We start from the raw sequence: 19,060 nt of genomic DNA on the forward strand, positions 1-19,060 counted from the left end.
CATTGTTCTGCTCTGTCCCGGCTCCAGGTTGCTCAGCCTCTTCCCAGAGGGAATGTTGCCAGTGCAGTCTTGCCCAGGGGTCCGGGCACAAGCGTGGGTGTCCTTCTGAGAGCAGGCCCTTCCTTTTTCACCCCTGGGCATAAACACTCCGGTTGCTTACACGCATGATGTCTGTGGTAGGGGAACGTGTACTTGTACATGAAAATTTCACTGTTAACATGTCTTCTCTTCAAATAGGAATTAATATCCTTGTGAAGTCCAAGGCCTTCCAGTATTTCATGTGTAAGTGTGAAATATCACAGCTCTAGGTCCCTTTCCTCCTGAGTCTTACTGCTCCGGAAGGTGGGGATACAAGGATAAATCCTGCAGTTATGATGTTGGCCGTTTATTACAGAAAATTCCAAGCATGTATAAAAGTGGAAGGATTGTAAAGAGCGTCCATGTACCTGTCACCCAGCGTCAACAGTTATCATCTCATTGCCTGTCTTTCTTGTCTGTCTGATCCCCTCAGTCCAGCTCATCACCCCTTCTCTAGACCTGGTGTTTTTGGAAGCAGATTCCAGCACCACAGATTGTGGTTTGTTGATATGTCACTTCAATCTGTTTTAACCTGTAGGTTTCTCCCCCAATCCGTTTTCTTCCTCTTGCAATATTTAGTTGAAGGAACAGGATTGTTTGTCCTTCCTTCTTGATTTTGCATGTTCCTCTGTTGCTTATTTACTGTAATTTGGTAGTTATAGCTAGAGCTGTGTTGTTCAGTGTGGCAGCCACCAGCCGTATATGGCTATGTAAATTTAGACCAACTAAAACTTAAAAATCCAGTTCCCGTCACAATAGCCGCAGTTCAAGCACTCAGTAGCCATGTGTGGCTAATGATGACCAATTGGACAGCACAGATGCAGACATTTCTACTACTCTAGAGGCTTGATTGAATTCAGTCTTTCTAAGGAGTGCTGGTTCCATTTAATGGGAAATGGTGTTTAGAGACCACAATCTGAGATGCTAGAGGTGCTCATTGCTTGGAGTTGGTTATTGTTTCCAGGCCTTTCCATGGACAGAGGTAGGATTTTGGATTTTTAAAAGATAAACTGTCTTGTGAGTTTATCCTGATATTCTTAATTCACATTGTGGACTATAGGGGTTTTACCTAACTTCATCATTCTTTTTTTTCTTTTTCTTTTTTTAAAATTTAGTTGTTTTTATTTTTGGCTGTGTTGGGTCTTCGCTGTTGTGCACGGGCTTCCTCTAGTTGTGGCGAGCAGGGGCTACTCTTCGTTGCGGTGCGCGGGCGTCTCATTGTCATGGCTTCTCGTTGCGGAGCATGGGCTCCAGGCACACGGGCTTCAGTGGTTGTGGCACGCGGGCTCTAGAGCGCAGGCTCAGTAGTTGTGGCGCACGGGCTTAGTTGCTCCATGGCATGTGGGATCTTCCCGGGCCAGGGATTGAACCTGTGTCCCCTGCATTGGCAGGTGGATTCTTAACCACCGCACCACCAGGGAAGCCCTCATCATTCTTTCACGTCTAAATTCCCAGGCTTAAAATCCTAGTTCCCAACAACACTGACACAGTCCCTCACTTGCTTTATCCCACAGTCCACACATAATAGCTCCAAAAAACAATACCAACACAACCCTAATATATAATTGCTAGAAACACCACTCCAGGGATTCAGATGACTGTGTTTTAAATTCATCTGGAGTAGTTTTTCTCCATGTGGGTATGTCACCATCTACATTTCTTTATTTCATTTGAAAAAATATTTTTAGAGGTCACTTTTTACATTGAATTTTGCCTTATAATTATGTAAAATATGTATATGATTCCAAGTCAGATCTACAAAAGAAAGTATACTCAAGGAAGAATTGTTTCCATCCTGTCACCTCCCCCAGTGGGTAACTTTTATTGTAGTTTATCCTCCATTTTTTTAAAAACTGTAAGTAGATGCATATATGCATATTTCCCTGCCTTAAATAAACTAGCATAATTTACACACTTTTTTCAACCTTTTTTTTCAGTTAGCAATACATCCTAGAGACCACACCATATTAATATACAGAGATGTTCTTCATTCCTTTTTATAGCTGAGAGTACGCCATTTCATGAACGTATCATAGTTTATTCATCCAGTCTCCTATTGATCGTTTAGGTTGTTTCTAGTTTCCTTGCTATCACTAATAGTTCCTCAGTGAATAGCTTTCAGACGTCACTTGTGTTTTTGCTAATGTCTCATTGGGATGGATCCCTAAAAGTAGGATTGCTAGGTGAAAGGCCAAACGCATATGCAATTTTGCTAACTAGTTTCTGCAGTCATTTAAAAACCAGATATCTCTAGGGGAAAACAAATGTTTTCAATACTCAAACCCTTTGTATATGGTCCATCTTTTACGCCAACTTGGAATAATCTGTAGGTTTTACTGAAACATCTTAACTGGTATCCCTGTAGTGACATAGAGGGTGACTTTTAGAAATCTGTAGCTATTTTCTAAGAGAAACTACTGGCTGATTTAGCTCATGGTAAAAGCATTAAGCAGGAAGTTATCTGTTACAAGCCCTGCTCTCTGCTTATCTCTGAGCTGCCTGGAAACTAACCAGGGGCTGCAGCTGTGACCTGTAGATTTCCACACCCACCTGTGCTTTCTCTATTATGAGCCTGTCTGTTGCAGACTTGGTGGTGGCAGTCAACGGGGTCTGGATCCTTGTGGAGACCTTCATGCTGAAAGGTGAGCCCGGCTAAGGGACTGGCCTGTCCTGTGGGCACACCTGGCCCACCTCTTGAACTGCTGCCTCTCTTCTTACAGGTGGGAACTTCTTCTCCAAGCATGTGCCCTGGAGTTACCTCGTCTTTCTGACCAGTAAGTTTCTGACATGGCTTTGCTCAAGTGCTTGTCCTAACCACTGGCTGGAACTTCTTTTGGGGTTAAGATCTCATGGCTCTTCTCTAAAGTGGGGGAGCATGATGAGGGTGGAGCAGAAGTCAAGTCTGATTCTACCCATCCCTGTTTCAAACTCTCTGGTGATTGCCCACTGGCCTCCAGACCAAGTTCCCGTTTAGGCCCCTTCAGTCTCCCTCTCAGGCTTCATCTCTTGCCAGTACCACCACCCGCGCCCCACCTGCAGCCCCCGCCGAACACATCCCACTTCCCAGGGCCCCTGCCCTTTCCTGCCTCTGGGCCTCTGCACAGGTGTTTTCCTCTCCCTGGCGCACTCATCCCCTCACCACACCGCTCTGCCTGACACCCCTCTCCCTTTATGTCTAAACATTAGACATAACTAATAACACTGTGTCCTAAGTTGTTTTCACTGTTCTTAAAAAGCATGACTTTTACTGCCTTGATCAGTGCCCTTAGGCTTTTTCTGTGGAGTTCAGAGTAGCATAGTGATTCAGTGCACAAACTCTGGGGTCAGAAAGACCTGGAATCTCTTCCCAACTGTGTCACTTGTGTTTTCTGATGCCCCCTCCAGAGCTCCCTCTTCAGCCCCTTCTTTCATTATGTTCCAATGACACCAACCTACCTTCTGCCCCTCAAGCAGGCCAAGATCATATCCGGCTTGGCCCCTGATTTCTTTCAAATGTCACACTTTTCCCCCAGTCTCCTTCCCCCAGTCTGACATTATCAGTTTGCTGTCTTTCCCCTGAGTCTAGACTCTAAGCTCTGCGTTGTTCGGGGCTGGGCACCCAGCACCCAGTGCAAGGCCTGGCACGGGAGAACGGCTTAGGAAATACCTATTGGATGGACAGACAATGCCTGTGGCCACTCCCAGGGAGTGGGAGCGAGTGCTTCTTGTTAGCGGGCGGCCCCGGTTGGCCAGCATCTGGGCCAGGCCCTGCCCTGGAGCCCACACTCTCTCAGGGGTGCGGGTGTGACGTGGGTGTCTGGAGGGCATGTGACCAGACCTTGGGAGAGTCTCGAGGAGGAAACGAGCCAGGCCAGGGGTGGCAGAGGCTGTGGCAGGGCCGCTGCTAACTGCGTCTTCCTGCTTACAGTTTACGGAGTGGAGCTGTTCCTGAAAGTAGCCGGCCTCGGCCCCGTTGAGTACTTGTCCTCCGGATGGAATCTGTGAGTAGAGAGCATGTTTCTCACGCACGTCAGAGACTCTAACGAAAGCCACAGGTCCTCTCTGTCCACACCCACTGCACAGTTTCAGAGGGAAGGTCCGAGGCTAGGTCAGGCCCCTGTCTCCTGGCAGAGTTCTGCCAGTGGCTCCAGGCCTCCCCAGGGTCAGGCCCTCATCTTACTCTCTCAGACCACCCCCGCCAGCCCCTCTCCTGGACACGGCCTCTTGGGGTCCTTAGGCCAGCTGGCTCTCTGTGAGTCACTTAACCCCACACCCCTCCCTGACAACTAAGCTCTTTTCTCCTCCACGAAAACCATGACACCCGCAGAGAAGGAAGTGCTGCGGGTCCTGATGCTTGGTCAGCGTCAAGCTGGTGGCCCTTCTCCCTGTCCAGAGACCCCAAGAGGCGGCTCACTGCCCATGAACGTTAACTCACCCGTGAAATCGGGCTGCACTCACAGGGTCCTGGGTCGTGAGAGTAAAAACAAGTTAATAAGTAGGGAAGAGTCGGGCAGAGCAGTAGCGTGTGGGCATGCAGTTTGCAGGGCCTTAATGTGTATCTGGGAGGAGAGGGTCTCTCTGTCCTGCTTTCCCTGTGGGACTCCCCTGTGGTCCTGCCCCACCCCTCAGTCGCTGGTGTAACCCGTGTCTGCCATGAGACCAGTGCGGGACCTTCAGGAGGGGTTTCTAGGCTTTTTTTTTTTTTTAATTAATTTTTGGCTGCGTTGGGTCTTCATTGCTGTGCACAGGCTTTCTCTAGTTGCGGCGAGCAGGGGCTACTCTTCATTGCTGTGCGAGGGCTTCTCATTGCAGTGGCTTCTCTTCTTGTGGAGCACAGGCTCTAGGCACACGGGCTTCAGTAGTTGTGGCACGCGGGCTCAGAAGTTGTGGTTCACGGGCTCTAGAGCGCAGGCTCAATAGTTGTGGCTCGTGGGCTCTAGAGCGCAGGCTCAGTAGTTGTGGCGCATGGGCTTAGTTACTCCGCGGCATGTGGGATCTTCCCAGAACAGGGATCGAATCTATGTCCCCTGCATTGGCAGGCGGATTCTTATTTATTTATCTATCTGTCTATTTATTTATTTATCATTTGGCTGTGTTAGGTCTTCGTTGCTGTGCTCAGGCTTTCTCTAGTTGCGGCGAGCTGGGGCTACTCTTCATTGCGGTGCATGGGCTTCTCATTGCGGTGGCTTCTCTTGTTGCAGAGCACCGGCTCTAGGCACGCAGGCTCAGTAGTTGTGGTTCGCGGGCTCTAGAGTGTAGGCTCAGTAGTTGTGGCTCGTGAGCTCTAGAGTGCAGGCTCAGTAGTTGTGGTGCACGGGCTCAGTAGTTGTGGCTCACGGGCTCTAGAGCATGAGCTCCGTAGTCTTAGTTGCTCCGTGGCATGTGGGATATTCTCGGACCAGGGCTCGAACCTGTGTCCCCTGCATTGGCAGGCGGATTCTTTTTTTTTTTTTTAGATGTTGGGGGTAGGAGTTTATTAATTTATTTATTTTTACTGTGTTGGGTCTTCGTTTCTGTGCGAGGGCTTTCTCTAGTTGTGGCAAGCAGGGGCCACTCTTCATCGCGGTGCGTGGGCCTCTCACTATCGCGGCCTCTCTTGTTGCAGAGCACAGGCTCCAGACGCACAGGCTCAGCAGTTGTGGCTCACGGGCCTAGTTGCTCTGTGGCATGTGGGATCTTCCCAGACCAGGGCTCAAACCTGTGTCCCCTGCATTAGCAGGCAGATTCTCAACCACTGCACCACCAGGGAAGCCCGGCAGGCGGATTCTCTCTTTTTTTTTTTTTTTTTTGCGGTACGCAGGCCTCTCACTGTTGTGGCCTCTCCCGTTGTGGAGCACAGGCTCCGGATGTGCAGGCTCAGCGGCCGTGGCTCACGGGCCCAGCCGCTCTGCGGCATGTGGGATCTTCCTGGACCGGGGCACGAACCCGTGTCCCCTGAATCTGCAGGCAGACCCAGCAGGCGGATTCTTAACCACTGCGCCACCAGGGACGTCCATAGGCATGTCTGACCCCTGAGGTGTGTGCTGTGACTGGGGCCCAGCCACACCAGCCTCAGAAACCCGATAGTGGTAGGAAGCTGGCTGGCTGTGGGCCACTGCGGGGCCTGTGGCTGCCTTTGTGGTGGTTGGCGTGCGGGCTCCTTGGACGGGAGTGCTGGGCACAGGGCCGAGGAGCCACTGGCTGTCGTGAGGGAGGCTAGGGGTGGGCCGAACAGACCATGGCTTCTCCTCCTCCCTCACAGGTTCGACTTCTTCGTCACAGCGTTCGCCTTCCTGGGACTGCTGGCTCTGGCCTTCAACATGGAGCCTTTTTATTTCATAGTGGTCCTGCGTCCCCTCCAGCTGCTGAGGTGACAGGGCAGGGCTGGGGTTGGGAGTGGTGGGCAGGGGAGGGTGGGGAGAGCCTTGAGACTGGTCTGGGGAGTGACCAGGAGCCAGAAGGCTCACAGGCCTGGTGTCAGGGGTGGCGCGGCCCCTGCAGGAGCACCTAGTGTGGGTGGGGGGAGGGGGGATGGTGGGGGCCTTGTCTCCACCTGGGCAGGTGTGCCTACCTCCTCACATCCTGGGACCAGTTGCCTCTGACTGTGGAAGAGAAACGTGGCTCAAGGCTCCAGTGAACTTGGCCTGTGCTGGTGTCGGCTGCAGCCACAGAAACACACGTGGTCAGAGTCATCAACCAGAGAGCCTCGGCCTCTGAGGGTCCAGAGGGACTTTTGAGCCCCTACCACAGCCAGCCGCGATTGTCTGGCACAGTCCCTTGTCAAGAAAAACCCTCACTTGCTCTCAGCTTTCCCCCAGGGACCACCGTAGGAAACCAGCACAAATTTGTGGAGATCCGTGGACGGTGTCCCTTACTAGTTAGAGATCTCTGTGTGTCCTCAGAAGGCTGGTTTTCCTCTAGAATATCCAGCTGCGATCCTATTCACGTCTATCGCCCCCTCCCGTCCTGCCCAGGAGGAGAGGTGGAGGTGAGGGACAGGGCGCCCCTCTCTTACCTGGAGGAGCTGCCGCACTGCAGGCTCCTCTGCAGGCGCGGCCTTCTCCCCTCCCAGGGTTGCCGCAGCGTCCCAGGCAAGGACCCGCCCCGCCCCTGGCCTCCGGGCTTCATCCGGGAGCTGTGTGGCCGCCGCGCCTGCTCACGAGAGTCTTGCCCTGCCTCCTTTCAGGGCAGGGCCCGTCCAGCTGCGATGTCCTGGCGCCCCCGCTCCCCCTGCCCAGGGTGCGAGTCGCCCGAGCTGAGTGCCCGGCTGGCGGCTCTGGGGAAAGTAGGCTCTCAGGTGGTGGAGGGGCCCCGGGCCTGCCGCGCCCCACCTGGTGCTGTGGACGGAGGGGCTGCGGCCACGCCCAGCACCCGTAAGTGACCGGCCTACTTCCCTCGCTCAGGTTGTTTAAACTGAAGAAGCGTTACCGCAACGTGCTGGACACCATGTTTGAACTGCTGCCCCGGATGGCCAGGTACTGCCCTGCCTCTTGGCCCCCAGGGCCAGGCGTCCTGAGGCTTGTGCCCCCTCGGGGTGGGCAGCTGGGTGGTCTCGGGGGGAGGGGGAGGGGGAGTCCCAAAAAGGACGAAAATCGAGGGCCTGACAGGGTCAGATCTCTTCAAGGAGACCGAGACCTTGACCACCACAGGTCTCCCTGGTTCCACGTTTCTCCACTGACCTGTCTGAAATATTTAGTAGGGAGGGCAGGGAGCTGTCAACTCACTTACCACCTGTGTCTATGTTCACAGGTAAGGGTCACCTGTGAGTCTACCTTCACAGGTAAGGGGTGAATCGCTGGTAGAGGGGCGTCTGGTAATAGAGTCCTGATTCGAGCTGTTTTCTACCCCAGACCTGGATCCGAGGCCCCTCCCCTGCAGGCACTGTCCAGCTGGTGCACCTGGCTAGGGGCATGCGTCTCCATCAGTCAGCTCAGGGGTCTGAGGATGCCGGGGCCGCCGGGCGAGCTGCTCTCTCCCGCCGGCCCTCCATCACCCTGTCTCTTCTGACCCTCCTCCCTAGCCTGGGCCTCACCCTGCTCACCTTCTACTACTCCTTCGCCATCGTGGGCATGGAATTCTTCTGTGGGATCCTCTACCCCAACTGCTGCAAGTGAGTACGCAACGGGGCCCCCAGCCCCAGGCAGCCTGCGTTTCTGGAGGAGCCCAGCCAGGACTGGAACGCTGACCTCTGATCCCTCAGGGGCCCACCTCCCCAGGCCACAGCACCCTTTGAAGCCCTGAGAATCACTTTGCTTTGCTTCCAGGGCTTCTTAGTTCAGTGCAGCAGCTAAGGGAGGGGGCCTGGAAGCAGAGGGTCCTCTCTGAAGTGAGGATGTCTGAGCAAGTTTCCCTGTCCCCCAGGCAGGGTCTAGGAGCCACTCTCCAGCCAGGTCTCCATCAGCTTACCCTTCGGGCTGGGCGCCGGCGGCTCCTCCAGGACCGGGAGCAGCCTGGGGCCCGAGGCCGGAGTCCCACCGCTTCCTCCTGCTTCTCCCCGGGGGTGACTGGGGACCTGGGCAGACACATCAGCTAGGGGTGGCCTGTTAGGATGAGGGCAGACACATGCGGGAAGGTCTCTGGGGCAGGGATAGAGAGCGGGGGACACAACCTCCCTTGATCACTCCCTTTCCTCCTAAACCCCCATGATGAAATCCGTGTGCTCTGCCATTCATTCTCCATCCAGTGTTCTCTTAAAATTGGTCCTTATGGTTTCAAGCACTGATAAAGAAAGTTCTCAGAGACACTGGTAGCCGTTTTGAGCGTCAGGCTAAGCTGAGAACCAGAGCCTGCAGCAGTGGGTCACAAACCTTAGGGCACATGAGAATCCTCAGGGCCGCTGCTTAAAAGGGCAAACTCCAGACCCCACCCTGCGTGTCCGCCACAGGCCAGAGGCTCAGGACTCTGCCTTGGGAACAAGCTCCCTGGGGGCCCGAGGACCAGGCTTGTCAAAACATCCCCGTGAATTACAGCAGATCAGCCGTAGGAGGTTGGCAGGAAAGTAGCAAACAAGCTCTCAGAACAGGGGCAACCGATTAGAACAGAACAGAACACTCCAGCCAGGTGCTGGGGAAAGCCCGAGGAGGGGAGGACCCTTCTCGAGGGCTGCCGTTGGCACCCGGCCTCCAGGGCAGATCCCAGACTGGTGGGGGCAGGGGGCTGGGGGTGGTGTTCGAGGAGGCACTGCCTTTGTCTCCCCTCCCGGAGCGCCGGGCTCTGGCAGCTGAGAGCAAGAAGGCCTGGCTGGCGGCAGAGAAATGCCAAGTGAAGGTGGAATGGGGGGCAAGTCTGGGCGTTCCCACCAGCACTCTGGGGACTCCCCTTGAGACAGGAAGACAGGCAAGGGAGCTGGGGGCTCGGCAGGAAACCAGGCTGGGCCAAGAGAGATGGTCCTCAGTCAGACCTTGGTTTGCTTAAACTTTCTGTACTTTGTTGAGGTGACCAGTTATCTCGTGACCTTCCCACTCAACCCTCTGTCCCCCCGTCCCGTCTCCCCCGGCCAGTACGAGCACAGTGGCAGACGCCTACCGCTGGCTCAATCACACCGTGGACAACAGGACCGTGGTGGAGGAAGGCTACTACTATCTCAACAATTTTGACAACATCCTGAACAGCTTTGGTGAGTGCGGAAAGCCCAGGCGGGCCGTGCCCTGGGTACTGCCTTGGTCACCGCAGGTCCCAGGTGGGGTGGGGCGGAGCAGAGCTGCCCGAGGCCTCCCCATCCCGAGCCATTTGCCATACTTTCTCGAGTCCTCTCTGGCCCCAGTGGAGCCTGTGGTTTGCCCAGCCTTGGGGGTACTGTCCAGGCCAGACCCCAGGGCTTGTTTCCTGTTACTTTCTCAGCATCGGGGGAGCAGCAGAGCTTCATGCTTGGCTGGGAGATGGGTACAGCCCGATGCTAGGGAACCAGCCCCCTTGTCACAGCTCCACAGTTGCAGGGTGGGACCTGGCCACACCAGCCAGCCACAGCGTCCCGCATTACCCAGGCCAGGCCCACACAGCTCTGCTCCTGGCTTCCATGGAGAGGCCGGGAGGCCAGACACAGCTTCTCAAGAGGAAGGGATCCCCTCACGACATCCCAGATCTACACCAAGGAAGGTCCGGGGACTCTTTCCCCAGTATCTCCACCCCTGGTCCATCACGAGCTGCTGAGGCCAAAGAGGCACCCTTTTGGGGACCAAAAGGCCAAGATGGCAGCACCCCCTGTGGGGTGGACGCTCAGGAAGCGCCGTGGCTGCTCTCGGGAGCTCACAGGCCACCCCGGCAGACAAGTGCGTGGTACCCAGGATAGGTGGAGAGAGGCCGCTTGACACTCACTTTGCAAAAGCAGGTCTGATCAAGATGCTTTCTGTTTCTCCCTTCCCTTCGGCAGTGACCTTGTTTGAGCTCACAGTTGTCAACAACTGGTACATCATCATGGTAAGGACCTCCATCAGCTTCTGGGGGCATCTTCCCACCATTCTCTGAGGCCAGCTCCCGTCTCCCCTCACGCAGCCTGGGGCGCATTGCTCTCCCCGTCCCCCGCGGGGGCAGGGTTCTGCAGGGACACCACCGTATGGCCTGAATCCCAAGAGCCTGCCCCTCCGCACTTGCTGGACGTGGCCTTTGTGCCTGCTTTCCACACACCCCCCAGCAGCCAGGAGAGGCCAGTCAGCCTCTGGGTCTCTGTCCTGCTCCCACCACTGTGAGGGAGACTTTTCAATCAAGAAACAGTGTGGCAAGTGTGGCTGGTTGGTGGTTTTTTTTCCATTCCTTAAACTCTTCCAAAGGTTGGCCGTTTCAGTCCTGGGGGGAGTGTCCAGGCCTTAGGAGCTCAGAGGGATTTTTAGACCCAAGGGAGCAAGGTCCCCCTCCTTCGTCTTCCACAACCGATCAGGAAGGGTCTGTAGAGAGCAGGGGCCACAGAGAAGCCTGCGTAGACAGCGACCCGGCCCCACCCCAGGAGCTCGTTCACTCCCTGCTTCCCTCTGTCTCCAGGAAGGCATCACCTCGCAGACCTCCCACTGGAGCCGCCTCTACTTCATGACCTTCTACATCGTGACCATGGTAGGTCCAGGGACACAGAATGCCCTCCACCCTCCTCCATCCTCCAAGCCTCCAGCTGCCCCTGCTTATCGGGCAGCAGCTCAGGGAGGAGGGGGCCGGGGACACGTCTGACCGGGCTCTGTCGGCTCTGGGGCCCCGCAGCAGCTCACGCCCCCCTCATTCCTCTCTCTTTCTGCTCGTCTTCTCCATGCCTGGCCAGGTGGTGATGACTATCATTGTCGCCTTCATTCTCGAAGCCTTCGTCTTCCGCATGAACTACAGCCGCAAGAACCGGGACTCAGAAGGTCTGTGCAAGTGGCTGGAGCAGGGGCGTTTGCCGCTTGTCTGTCTGTCTGTCCAGTCTTTTGGCAGTTCAGCTTACTGATCTGGCTTAGCTTTCTTTTTTTTTCCCCTCAATTTTATTTATTTTTGGCCGCGTTGGGTCTTTGTTGTTGCGCGCGGGCTCTCTGTAGTTGTGGCGAGCGGGGGCTACTCTTCATTGTGGTGCGCGGGCTTCTCATTGCCGTGGCTTCTCTTGTTGCGGAGCACGGGCTCCAGGCACATGGGCTTCAGGAGTTGTGGCTCGCGGGCTCTAGAGCGCAGGCTCAGTAGTTGTGGCGCACGAGCTTAGTTGCTCCGCGGCATGTGGGATCTTCCCGGACCGGGGCTCGAACCCATGTCCCCTGCATTGGCAGGCAGATTCTTAACCACTGGGCCACCACCCAAGTCCTGGCTTAGCTTTCTTGATCTCTTATTTGCATTGATTTTTCAAATACTAAATGACAGAAAAATGCACGTGATCTCATTTAAAAAATCAGAACAGTACAGCCCGGAGATCAAGAAAAATCACAGGCTGATTGTGACCCCAGCAGCCCTCTGTCCCGCCTTCCTCATCTCCCCGACTGTTCATCCTTAGCTGTTCCCCCTTTTAGTTGTCGTCTCCGCATTTCTAAACCCCGTGTTTGTCCTCTGGCTCTTGATTTAAACGGTGTAAATACCGTTGACCACAGAGCCTAATACTACTTCCTTCTGCAGCTTGCAACCCCTTGTCTCCCTTTTCCTGGAGTGCATCACTTTCTGCCTAATGATCCTTCATTCTTGCCAGATTCTCCATCAGAACTGCCACATCCCTGTTCCTACTTGTTTCCAAATCTCTGTCCTCTCAGACTACCTGATCATTTTCTTTTTGCTCGGAGACTCCCTCCTGAAATCCTCTGTCCCCTGTAAGCTGGCGGCCTGACCAGTGCTCCTGACTGCCCCAGCAAAGGGAGGGGATGGGGAGGGACGTGAGTTCCAGATGGTGGGGGGAGGTGGTCGTGCTGATCCAGAGTTTTGCTGGGAGAGGGAACCTTAAGGCCCCCATAGGGCGCAGGGAGGATGGCTAAACCAAGCCAGACGGGGGGCTCTGAGTCCCAGGCTCCTTCCCCCTGCCACCCTCCCGTCCTGCAGTTGACGGCGGTATCACCCTTGAGAAGGAAATCTCCAAAGATGAGCTGATTGCTGTCCTGAAGCTCTACCAGGAGGCCTGGGGAGCCGCCTCTGACATCGCCCAGTTGCTCAAGATCCTCTCCCAGATGGAGAGATACGAGGTGGGGAGCGACAGGGCCTCGTCCCACGGAGGGAGCGGGCTGTGGCTTAGTGCAAACGCTCCCCCGCTGTCCATCCCCTCAAGTTTTGGTGACACTTTTAGGGGGCACCGTTGCAGAAGCCAGAGGAGGGGGTGAGGCCGGGCGCCAGGACCTTGGCTCCAGCTGGTCCCTGCAGCCTTTCTGTTCTTCTCTAGCAAAATACCTTGGTGTTTCTGGGACGGAGATCGAGGACCAAAAGCGATCTGAGCCTAAAGATGTACCAAGAGGAGATTCAGGTAGGAGCACCCCGGCCGCGCTGCCCAGATCCTCCTGTCTGGGGGTGGTCCTCCCGCTGCCGAGCAGAGGCCGCTCTCTGGTCCCCATCTTGATGTGTGGGGAGCTTAGTGGGGAGCTGTGGGATTATCTGCTGACCACTACCAGTGGACCACTGCTCGGGTCGGCGGCGGTGGGGGGGGCTTCAGGGCTCAGCCTTGAACCCTTGAAGCATTCCCCAACATAGGCAGCCACCCTGTTCACTCTTCCACATATGTCACTGACCTCATCTCATTCTCCTCCTCTGAGCCAGAACAGCAAAGGAAACGCGTACAGCGGGAGACGTTCCAGGCAGAGCAGGGAGCGTGGGGGGCCCTGGCGAGCTGGCCTGGACCGGCCTCTTCAAAGAGGATGGTCCTTCCCACATCCAGCCAGACGTTACCCGATAGGAACAAGGGCCTGCTGCGCCTGGCTCTCTTGGGGTTTTTGATTGTTTTTGTTTTCTAATTTAAGAGAAGGGAAAAGTCAGATATTTTTTTTGCGAACTCTCCCCGTCTTCCCACATTGGCTGCTAAGTGAAAAGAGCTTGCGAAGCAGCCCGTGGGCTGGCGCTCTGCAGCCCAGACAGAGCCATGGACTGCGGGCCACCCATCCGCCCAGGCTCCCAGCTCCCTCGCCAGCCACTGTGACTATGCTGTTTTCAGGCTGGAAACCCTTGTTTCCCTGGGACAGTGATGACCAGGGTCTGAGCCCAAAAGGCCGGGAGGCCGCAGTCCCCTGAAGCGACTCGCACCTTATCTGTAAAAACACAAGGGGTCTGGGCGAAGACCTGGCGAATCACTGCACTCAGAGTCACAGAGATGAGGAATCAACATGAGCTCTGGTGTCATAAAACCTGGGTTTGATCCCAGGCTCCGTGACCTTGGGCAGGTCACGCAGCTCATCCCCATCCATGAGAGGGGGACAGTCCCTGCCTCATGAAGCAGAGGAGGGGACGGCACTAGACACGCCGCCGGGCCGTCCACTCCTGGCCTCAGTCTCCCCCTCTGTGGAATGAGGGGGCACAGAACTAGGCCATCTCTCTAATTTTTTAAGCTCTAAAGTTCTGTGGTTCAGACTCTTTAAAAACATAGGGTTTATATTTAAAATTTCTCAATTACCTGAATACGTCTGTCCCTGAAAATGTCGGATGATATAATGATAATAGTCTTAGGCGGGTGAGCTCTCACAGCCGTTCTGGAGGGCAGCAAAGCAACCGGGGAGTCGGGAGAGGCACTCAAGCTTCATACAACTTTATACAACTTCTGAGCTTCGGGTTTCCTGGGTGTAAAATGAGGACACCCAGCTCAAAAGGGGTAACACAGGGGGTTGGCGAGGGGGTGGGGGGCACACATCCCTTGGTGAACCACACAGATCGTGTTCGCGAGTAAAGGGTGTTATTACTACCTGGGCCTCACTGAAAGCAGGCGCACTTGACAAGGAGGTTTGCAAATCTCTAGTTAAGAAGGGAAAGGTTGCGTCGCCAGTTTTCTATTTAGGGTCCTATTCAGAACTCCCAGCAGGCCTGGGAGGGTCACAGCGCTGCCCAGCCTGGGTGACCCCGTTAGGCTGGGGGGCAGGGCTGGGGCCCGCTCAGCACCCTGTCTGCTCTCTGCCTTAGGAGTGGTATGAGGAACACGCCCGGAAGCAGGAGCAGCAGCAACGACAGCTCAGCGGCCGTGTGGTCCCCACCACCCCGCAGCCTCCAGGCAGCCGCCAGCGCTCCCAGACCATCACCTAAGCCCAGCCTGCAAAAGCCATCTCTTCTATGCAATAACACAATAGTATTATTTTACTACGATGTATCAGAATAATGTGTGTATATGTTTTATATATATATACATACATTCATAAATATGCAAATATTTATATATAGGAAAAAGGAAAGACAGGCAGACAAGCTGAGGTTTGGTTTGTACCCACCTTGCCCTGTTAACCCCAGAAGTCAATTTCATTTTGGGGGGAGCAGGCCACTAGGAGCTCTTCTTAACATGGAAAGCTCCAGAAGGCCCCTTCACGAGAGCACTTGAATGGCTTCTGCCGATCTCTGCAGGGCTTGCCTTCAGCGTGGGCCAGCGTCCCTAGGCCAGATCTATACCGTCTTCCTGTTGCTGCTTTCAGAATCCCGCCCAGGCTGACAGCTAGCTTCCCCACTAACCTGCCTGTGGCCCACATCCTGGGCTGTCTGTGTTCTGCTTTAGGGACAAAACCACTTAGGAAGGAAAGAACCCACATCCTCGGGGTTGGTATGTCTCTAGATATAATAATGAAATTGGGCGTTCCCTTGGGGGACCAGTACCCAGCACCTACTGGAACGAGTGATCCAGGGCTGTGGTTATTCCGTATGGTCAGATCTCAGCCAGTGCCAGGAGGCGAGCGAGGCCGTATCCCAGCTCCATGAGCCTTCTCACCTACCCTTCTTTTGGTTTCAACCCTTGTTGCTGAAAATCCTCCTGAGATGGCCTTTGGAATCACAGCCCAGTAGGAGGAGGAAGACGGGCAAGAGGCCAGGCCGATGGCTACCACCCAGACCAGGTCCTGAAATGGGCTTTTTCTCCTTAAATCCCTTTTCCTTGGGATCGTCCTGTTTAAGCAAAGAGACATTTTGGTTAATTCAGGATTCTGCTAAAGACAACAGCAGATCCTTTCACGTGGGTGCATTTGCTGGAAACGGGAACAGAGAGCACAGAGGCTCACCTCAGGCTGTCCACGGCCGCCCTGCGGCTGAACCCGTGGTCTCCTTGGCCAGCTCCCCCTTCACCTTGAGCAGTCGCCCTCCGTGGACCTGACTGAGGTAGGGCTGGGGACACGGCTCACCCCGAGGTTTCCACTCCCCGGAGTAGGTTCAGGTGGCCTGTCAGTTTCCTGAGTTCCCCAGGGACCTTGGGAGAGTTCTCTGAGATCAGGATGCAGTAGGGGCTTGAGCCCATAGCAGGCTGTCGGCGTTGGCAGCTCCGGTGAGCGGTGGTGGCAGCGGCAGAAACAAGCAGGGTGAGAGCAGAGGGAGCCTCGGCTCAGCTCTCCTGGGCGGTGAGCCTATCTCAGTGCAGGCAGCAGAGGTGGCAGAAGCAGGGATGAAAGGGGCGGGGGGGGGGGAGGGGGCAGGGGAAGCGGCCTGCACTGGGCATCCTGCCCCAACCCCCGCTTTCCAGCTGCCTCCACTGCCTCTGTGACTTAGGGAGGCGGGTGGGCAAACTCCCCCTCGCCACATCCTCTTCCCAGACGGGCAGGGCCTGATCCCGGGGTGTGGTACCCCATCCCCACGGCCAAGTCTTCTCGACTGTGGCCTTGGACGGGCTGGTCCCATGGCCAGCACCACACAGCTCTGCCCCTCACTAGGGGAGAAGTGGTGGACGTTTCTGTTTTTAAAGCACAGCCCTTTAGGGAAACAACGAATCACTGAGAACCACTGAGATTCCCCAAGGGAATCGGGAGACAGACGTCCTCTTTTCTCTCTGGAGGGCCACGGGCCATCGCAGGCAGCTCGGCACCGAGCCCCAGGCCAGAACCCCTTCCCCGCTCCAGAGAAGTAACTAACTTTGCATATTCGGGTGCCTTTCAGCTTTTGTTTATTGAAACGGGCATTCTGGAAGCAGGAGTCAAGGGGCGGCTTCCAGAGGAGGGCGTGAGTCCCCCGACCTCAGCATCTGCCCCCAGGAGGCTGAAACCTGGGAGGGGCACCAGGGAAACTGAGCGCAGCCCCCCAGCCCCCAGGGTGAAGGCTGGTACCAGGAAGAGTGGGATCTAGTCCAGGCCTCCCAGCCCCATCCTGTGAAAGGCCCTGGTGTTAGCCAGGGACGGGATGAAAGCCAAATGGCAACAGTGCTGAGGCACCAGACTCCAACCACTGGTGGGCACCCTCATTACTGAGGCTGAGGACAGCTGCCCCCTCGGGGTCACTGGGGGCCTCCTCAAGTTGACCCTTCGACTTGTACACAGGCCATCGAGCAGGGAGCGGGTGTCACCCAGCGCTGTGAGCTCTGGGGACCCAGGACATCCAGCTCGGATGCCCTCTCACCTCCCACGTCAGCTGACCACCACCAAGGTGAGATGCACCGACTGGGTCTGGGTCACACCACCTGTCAGTGTCTGTGATGGCCCTGGGCCCCTGCCCCGCTTTCGGGGGGACACCATCTGGCCCCTCCTCCTTGCTTCCCTCCCCCAACCCAGCCTTACTCCACACCACGTGACAATCATTTTGTACAGACAGAGGGGGCGATGCTGTAAGGTTTTTGTACAATGGGGATTTGTTACCTGGAAAACCCACCGCGTCTCCGGATTTCTGGCGTATTAATAAAAGAGCCTCTGCTTTGTACACGCGGCTGCTGCCTCGTGACTTCCACCAGGCACCATTCGGTGGCTTCTGAGATCATGGGGAACAGGGAGAGGACCCATCCATGCCCATTCCTGACCCCACCTCAGCCCCACCCCTAGACGTGCCGCCAAGTCCAGATCCGTCAGGGCCAAGCGCCTTCGGCCCTGGAACCGACCACTCGTCAGCCTGACCCAGGTTAGGAAGAACCAGTAACAGCCGGCTGTATGTTGTTTTCTGTTTACTTGAAATATTTAATAATTTTTTCATTGGAAAAAAAGACAACTGAGTCCCTTTACTGCCGGCATAAGGCATTGAGCAAACAGAAGCGCTGCTTATTGAAAAGGCGGGTCACTGGCTGACAGCAGGAAGGCGCCCGGGAGCGCTCATCACCCTCCCAGGAGGTCGCAGGCAAAGCAGCCCCAGCCCAGGGCTCCCCCTGAGGTAGGCACAGGGCACAGTCACACTGACTCCTGTTTTGCGTCTGGGGAAACCTCCGAAGCCAGCAGACAGTTCTAGAGGCAGCCTAGAGCTGTGCTGTCCGACACGGCAGCCACTCGTGGGCCAGTGCCACTGGCTGCTATCTTGAAGTGATATATATTATCATTAATTTCACCTTTTTCTTTTGGCTTTATTAACGTGGCGGCTAGAAGATTCAAAATTAGGTACATGTCTCGCATTCTATTTCTGTTGGACAGCACAGCTCTAGAACTCAGCCCGCATCGGCCCGAGGCCCACAGCACACAAGCTGTTCTATCTGCCAGGTCCGAGTCACCCTGACTCCCTAAACACGGGTTTGGCAGCCCTGAGAGAAGCAGCAGGAAGGCGACAGGGCGTGACTGTGGGGAGGGGCCTGGGCCTCCACAACTGTCTCCAGCCCTGAACTCTTTGGGGTCTTCCAGCCTGGAAGGCACCCAGGCATCCCCTTCGCCCCAGACCCCAACTTTCAAGAGGCTCTGGAGATAACGCAAGGAAGTCTACCTGCTGCCTGGAACTCTGTCCACAGGGAAGCCCAGCCTCCGCAGCCCCAGAAACAAGGTTTAGCTGACCTAACTGCACACAGCGGCGACTGGGAAGCTTCAGCAGAGAGTGCACACCCCGTTCACGGTCTCGGCCACGCTCGCCTGAGCGGGTTCGAATGAAGAAACTTCATCCTCCATCTCACCGCCTGCAGCGACACTTCCCGACCACCAGGCGGACCCCGACACAGCTTCACTCACACAGTTTTCAAGTGGATCACTCCAAACTCGGTGAGCAGGGCCACCAGGAGGAAGGTCAAGTACAAGAGAAGCAGGCAGCAGCCGTAAACTCTGTTCAGCTGGAAGCACTGCAGTGGGACCGAGACCAGGGAACAGACGAGGCTGAGGCCTAGGGTGCCAGCCAAGACCCACACCAACAGTCCATCAGGCTCCAGCTGCGGGGAACACGGGGAGAGAGGCTGGGTCACTGCAGCCGACAGTCCAACTGAGGTTTGAGGGCCCCTCGTTAGGGGCCAGGGAGGGACTTCTGGCCTGCCCAGTGGGATGGCATCCCGCACCTTGAAGTTCAATGTTTTTAAGCCACCTGGTATGTGGTAATTTGTTATGGCAGCCCCAGGAAACTAATTCATACAGGTTTTATATATATATATATATATGTATATGTAGATACGTATGTATATATAAAAATATGCATATATATGTATACATATATATATTACATGCAGTAGTTGAAAAATTCTCCAGCAACACAGAAGAATAAAAGGCAATGAAATTGTCCTCCTCCTACTTCTCTCCCTTTCAGATTTAGTTAGCATCTATCTAACATATAT

At 55.3% G+C, this 19,060-nt stretch overlaps 2 protein-coding genes across 19 annotated transcripts in view; one reads left to right on the forward strand and one right to left on the reverse strand.

The window, feature by feature from the left end:
* The window catches only part of TPCN1 (two pore segment channel 1), a 63,409-nt gene extending 46,156 nt beyond the window's left edge, over positions 1 to 17,253 (forward strand). For 8 of the 13 annotated variants that reach the window (XM_073790150.1, XM_033836985.2, XM_073790151.1 and 5 more), the window contains 14 exons: positions 238 to 282; positions 2,664 to 2,720; positions 2,799 to 2,852; positions 3,986 to 4,058; positions 6,299 to 6,406; positions 7,440 to 7,511; positions 8,057 to 8,146; positions 9,537 to 9,652; positions 10,406 to 10,452; positions 11,011 to 11,079; positions 11,279 to 11,363; positions 12,508 to 12,647; positions 12,842 to 12,922; positions 14,560 to 17,253. In XM_073790150.1, the coding sequence (XP_073646251.1) occupies positions 238 to 282; positions 2,664 to 2,720; positions 2,799 to 2,852; positions 3,986 to 4,058; positions 6,299 to 6,406; positions 7,440 to 7,511; positions 8,057 to 8,146; positions 9,537 to 9,652; positions 10,406 to 10,452; positions 11,011 to 11,079; positions 11,279 to 11,363; positions 12,508 to 12,647; positions 12,842 to 12,922; positions 14,560 to 14,679 (1,157 nt within the window). In that variant the 3' untranslated portion in view covers positions 14,680 to 17,253. The remainder of the gene's footprint in view (positions 1 to 237; positions 283 to 2,663; positions 2,721 to 2,798; positions 2,853 to 3,985; positions 4,059 to 6,298; positions 6,407 to 7,439; positions 7,512 to 8,056; positions 8,147 to 9,536; positions 9,653 to 10,405; positions 10,453 to 11,010; positions 11,080 to 11,278; positions 11,364 to 12,507; positions 12,648 to 12,841; positions 12,923 to 14,559) is intronic. The other 5 variants (XR_012325195.1, XR_004521447.2, XR_012325194.1 and 2 more) reach the window with 5 other exon arrangements.
* Positions 1,160 to 19,060, reverse strand: part of SLC8B1 (solute carrier family 8 member B1) — a 48,155-nt gene continuing 30,254 nt past the window's right edge. For 2 of the 6 annotated variants that reach the window (XM_073790154.1, XM_073790157.1), the window contains exon 17: positions 1,160 to 18,664. In XM_073790154.1, coding sequence (XP_073646255.1) covers positions 18,467 to 18,664 — 198 coding nt within the window. In that variant the 3' untranslated portion in view covers positions 1,160 to 18,466. The remainder of the gene's footprint in view (positions 18,665 to 19,060) is intronic. The other 4 variants (XM_073790156.1, XM_073790155.1, XR_012325197.1 and 1 more) reach the window with 3 other exon arrangements.

Source organism: Tursiops truncatus, chromosome 13, assembly GCF_011762595.2.
Source record: "Tursiops truncatus isolate mTurTru1 chromosome 13, mTurTru1.mat.Y, whole genome shotgun sequence".
In the NCBI taxonomy this organism is placed as follows: Eukaryota; Metazoa; Chordata; class Mammalia; order Artiodactyla; family Delphinidae; genus Tursiops; species Tursiops truncatus.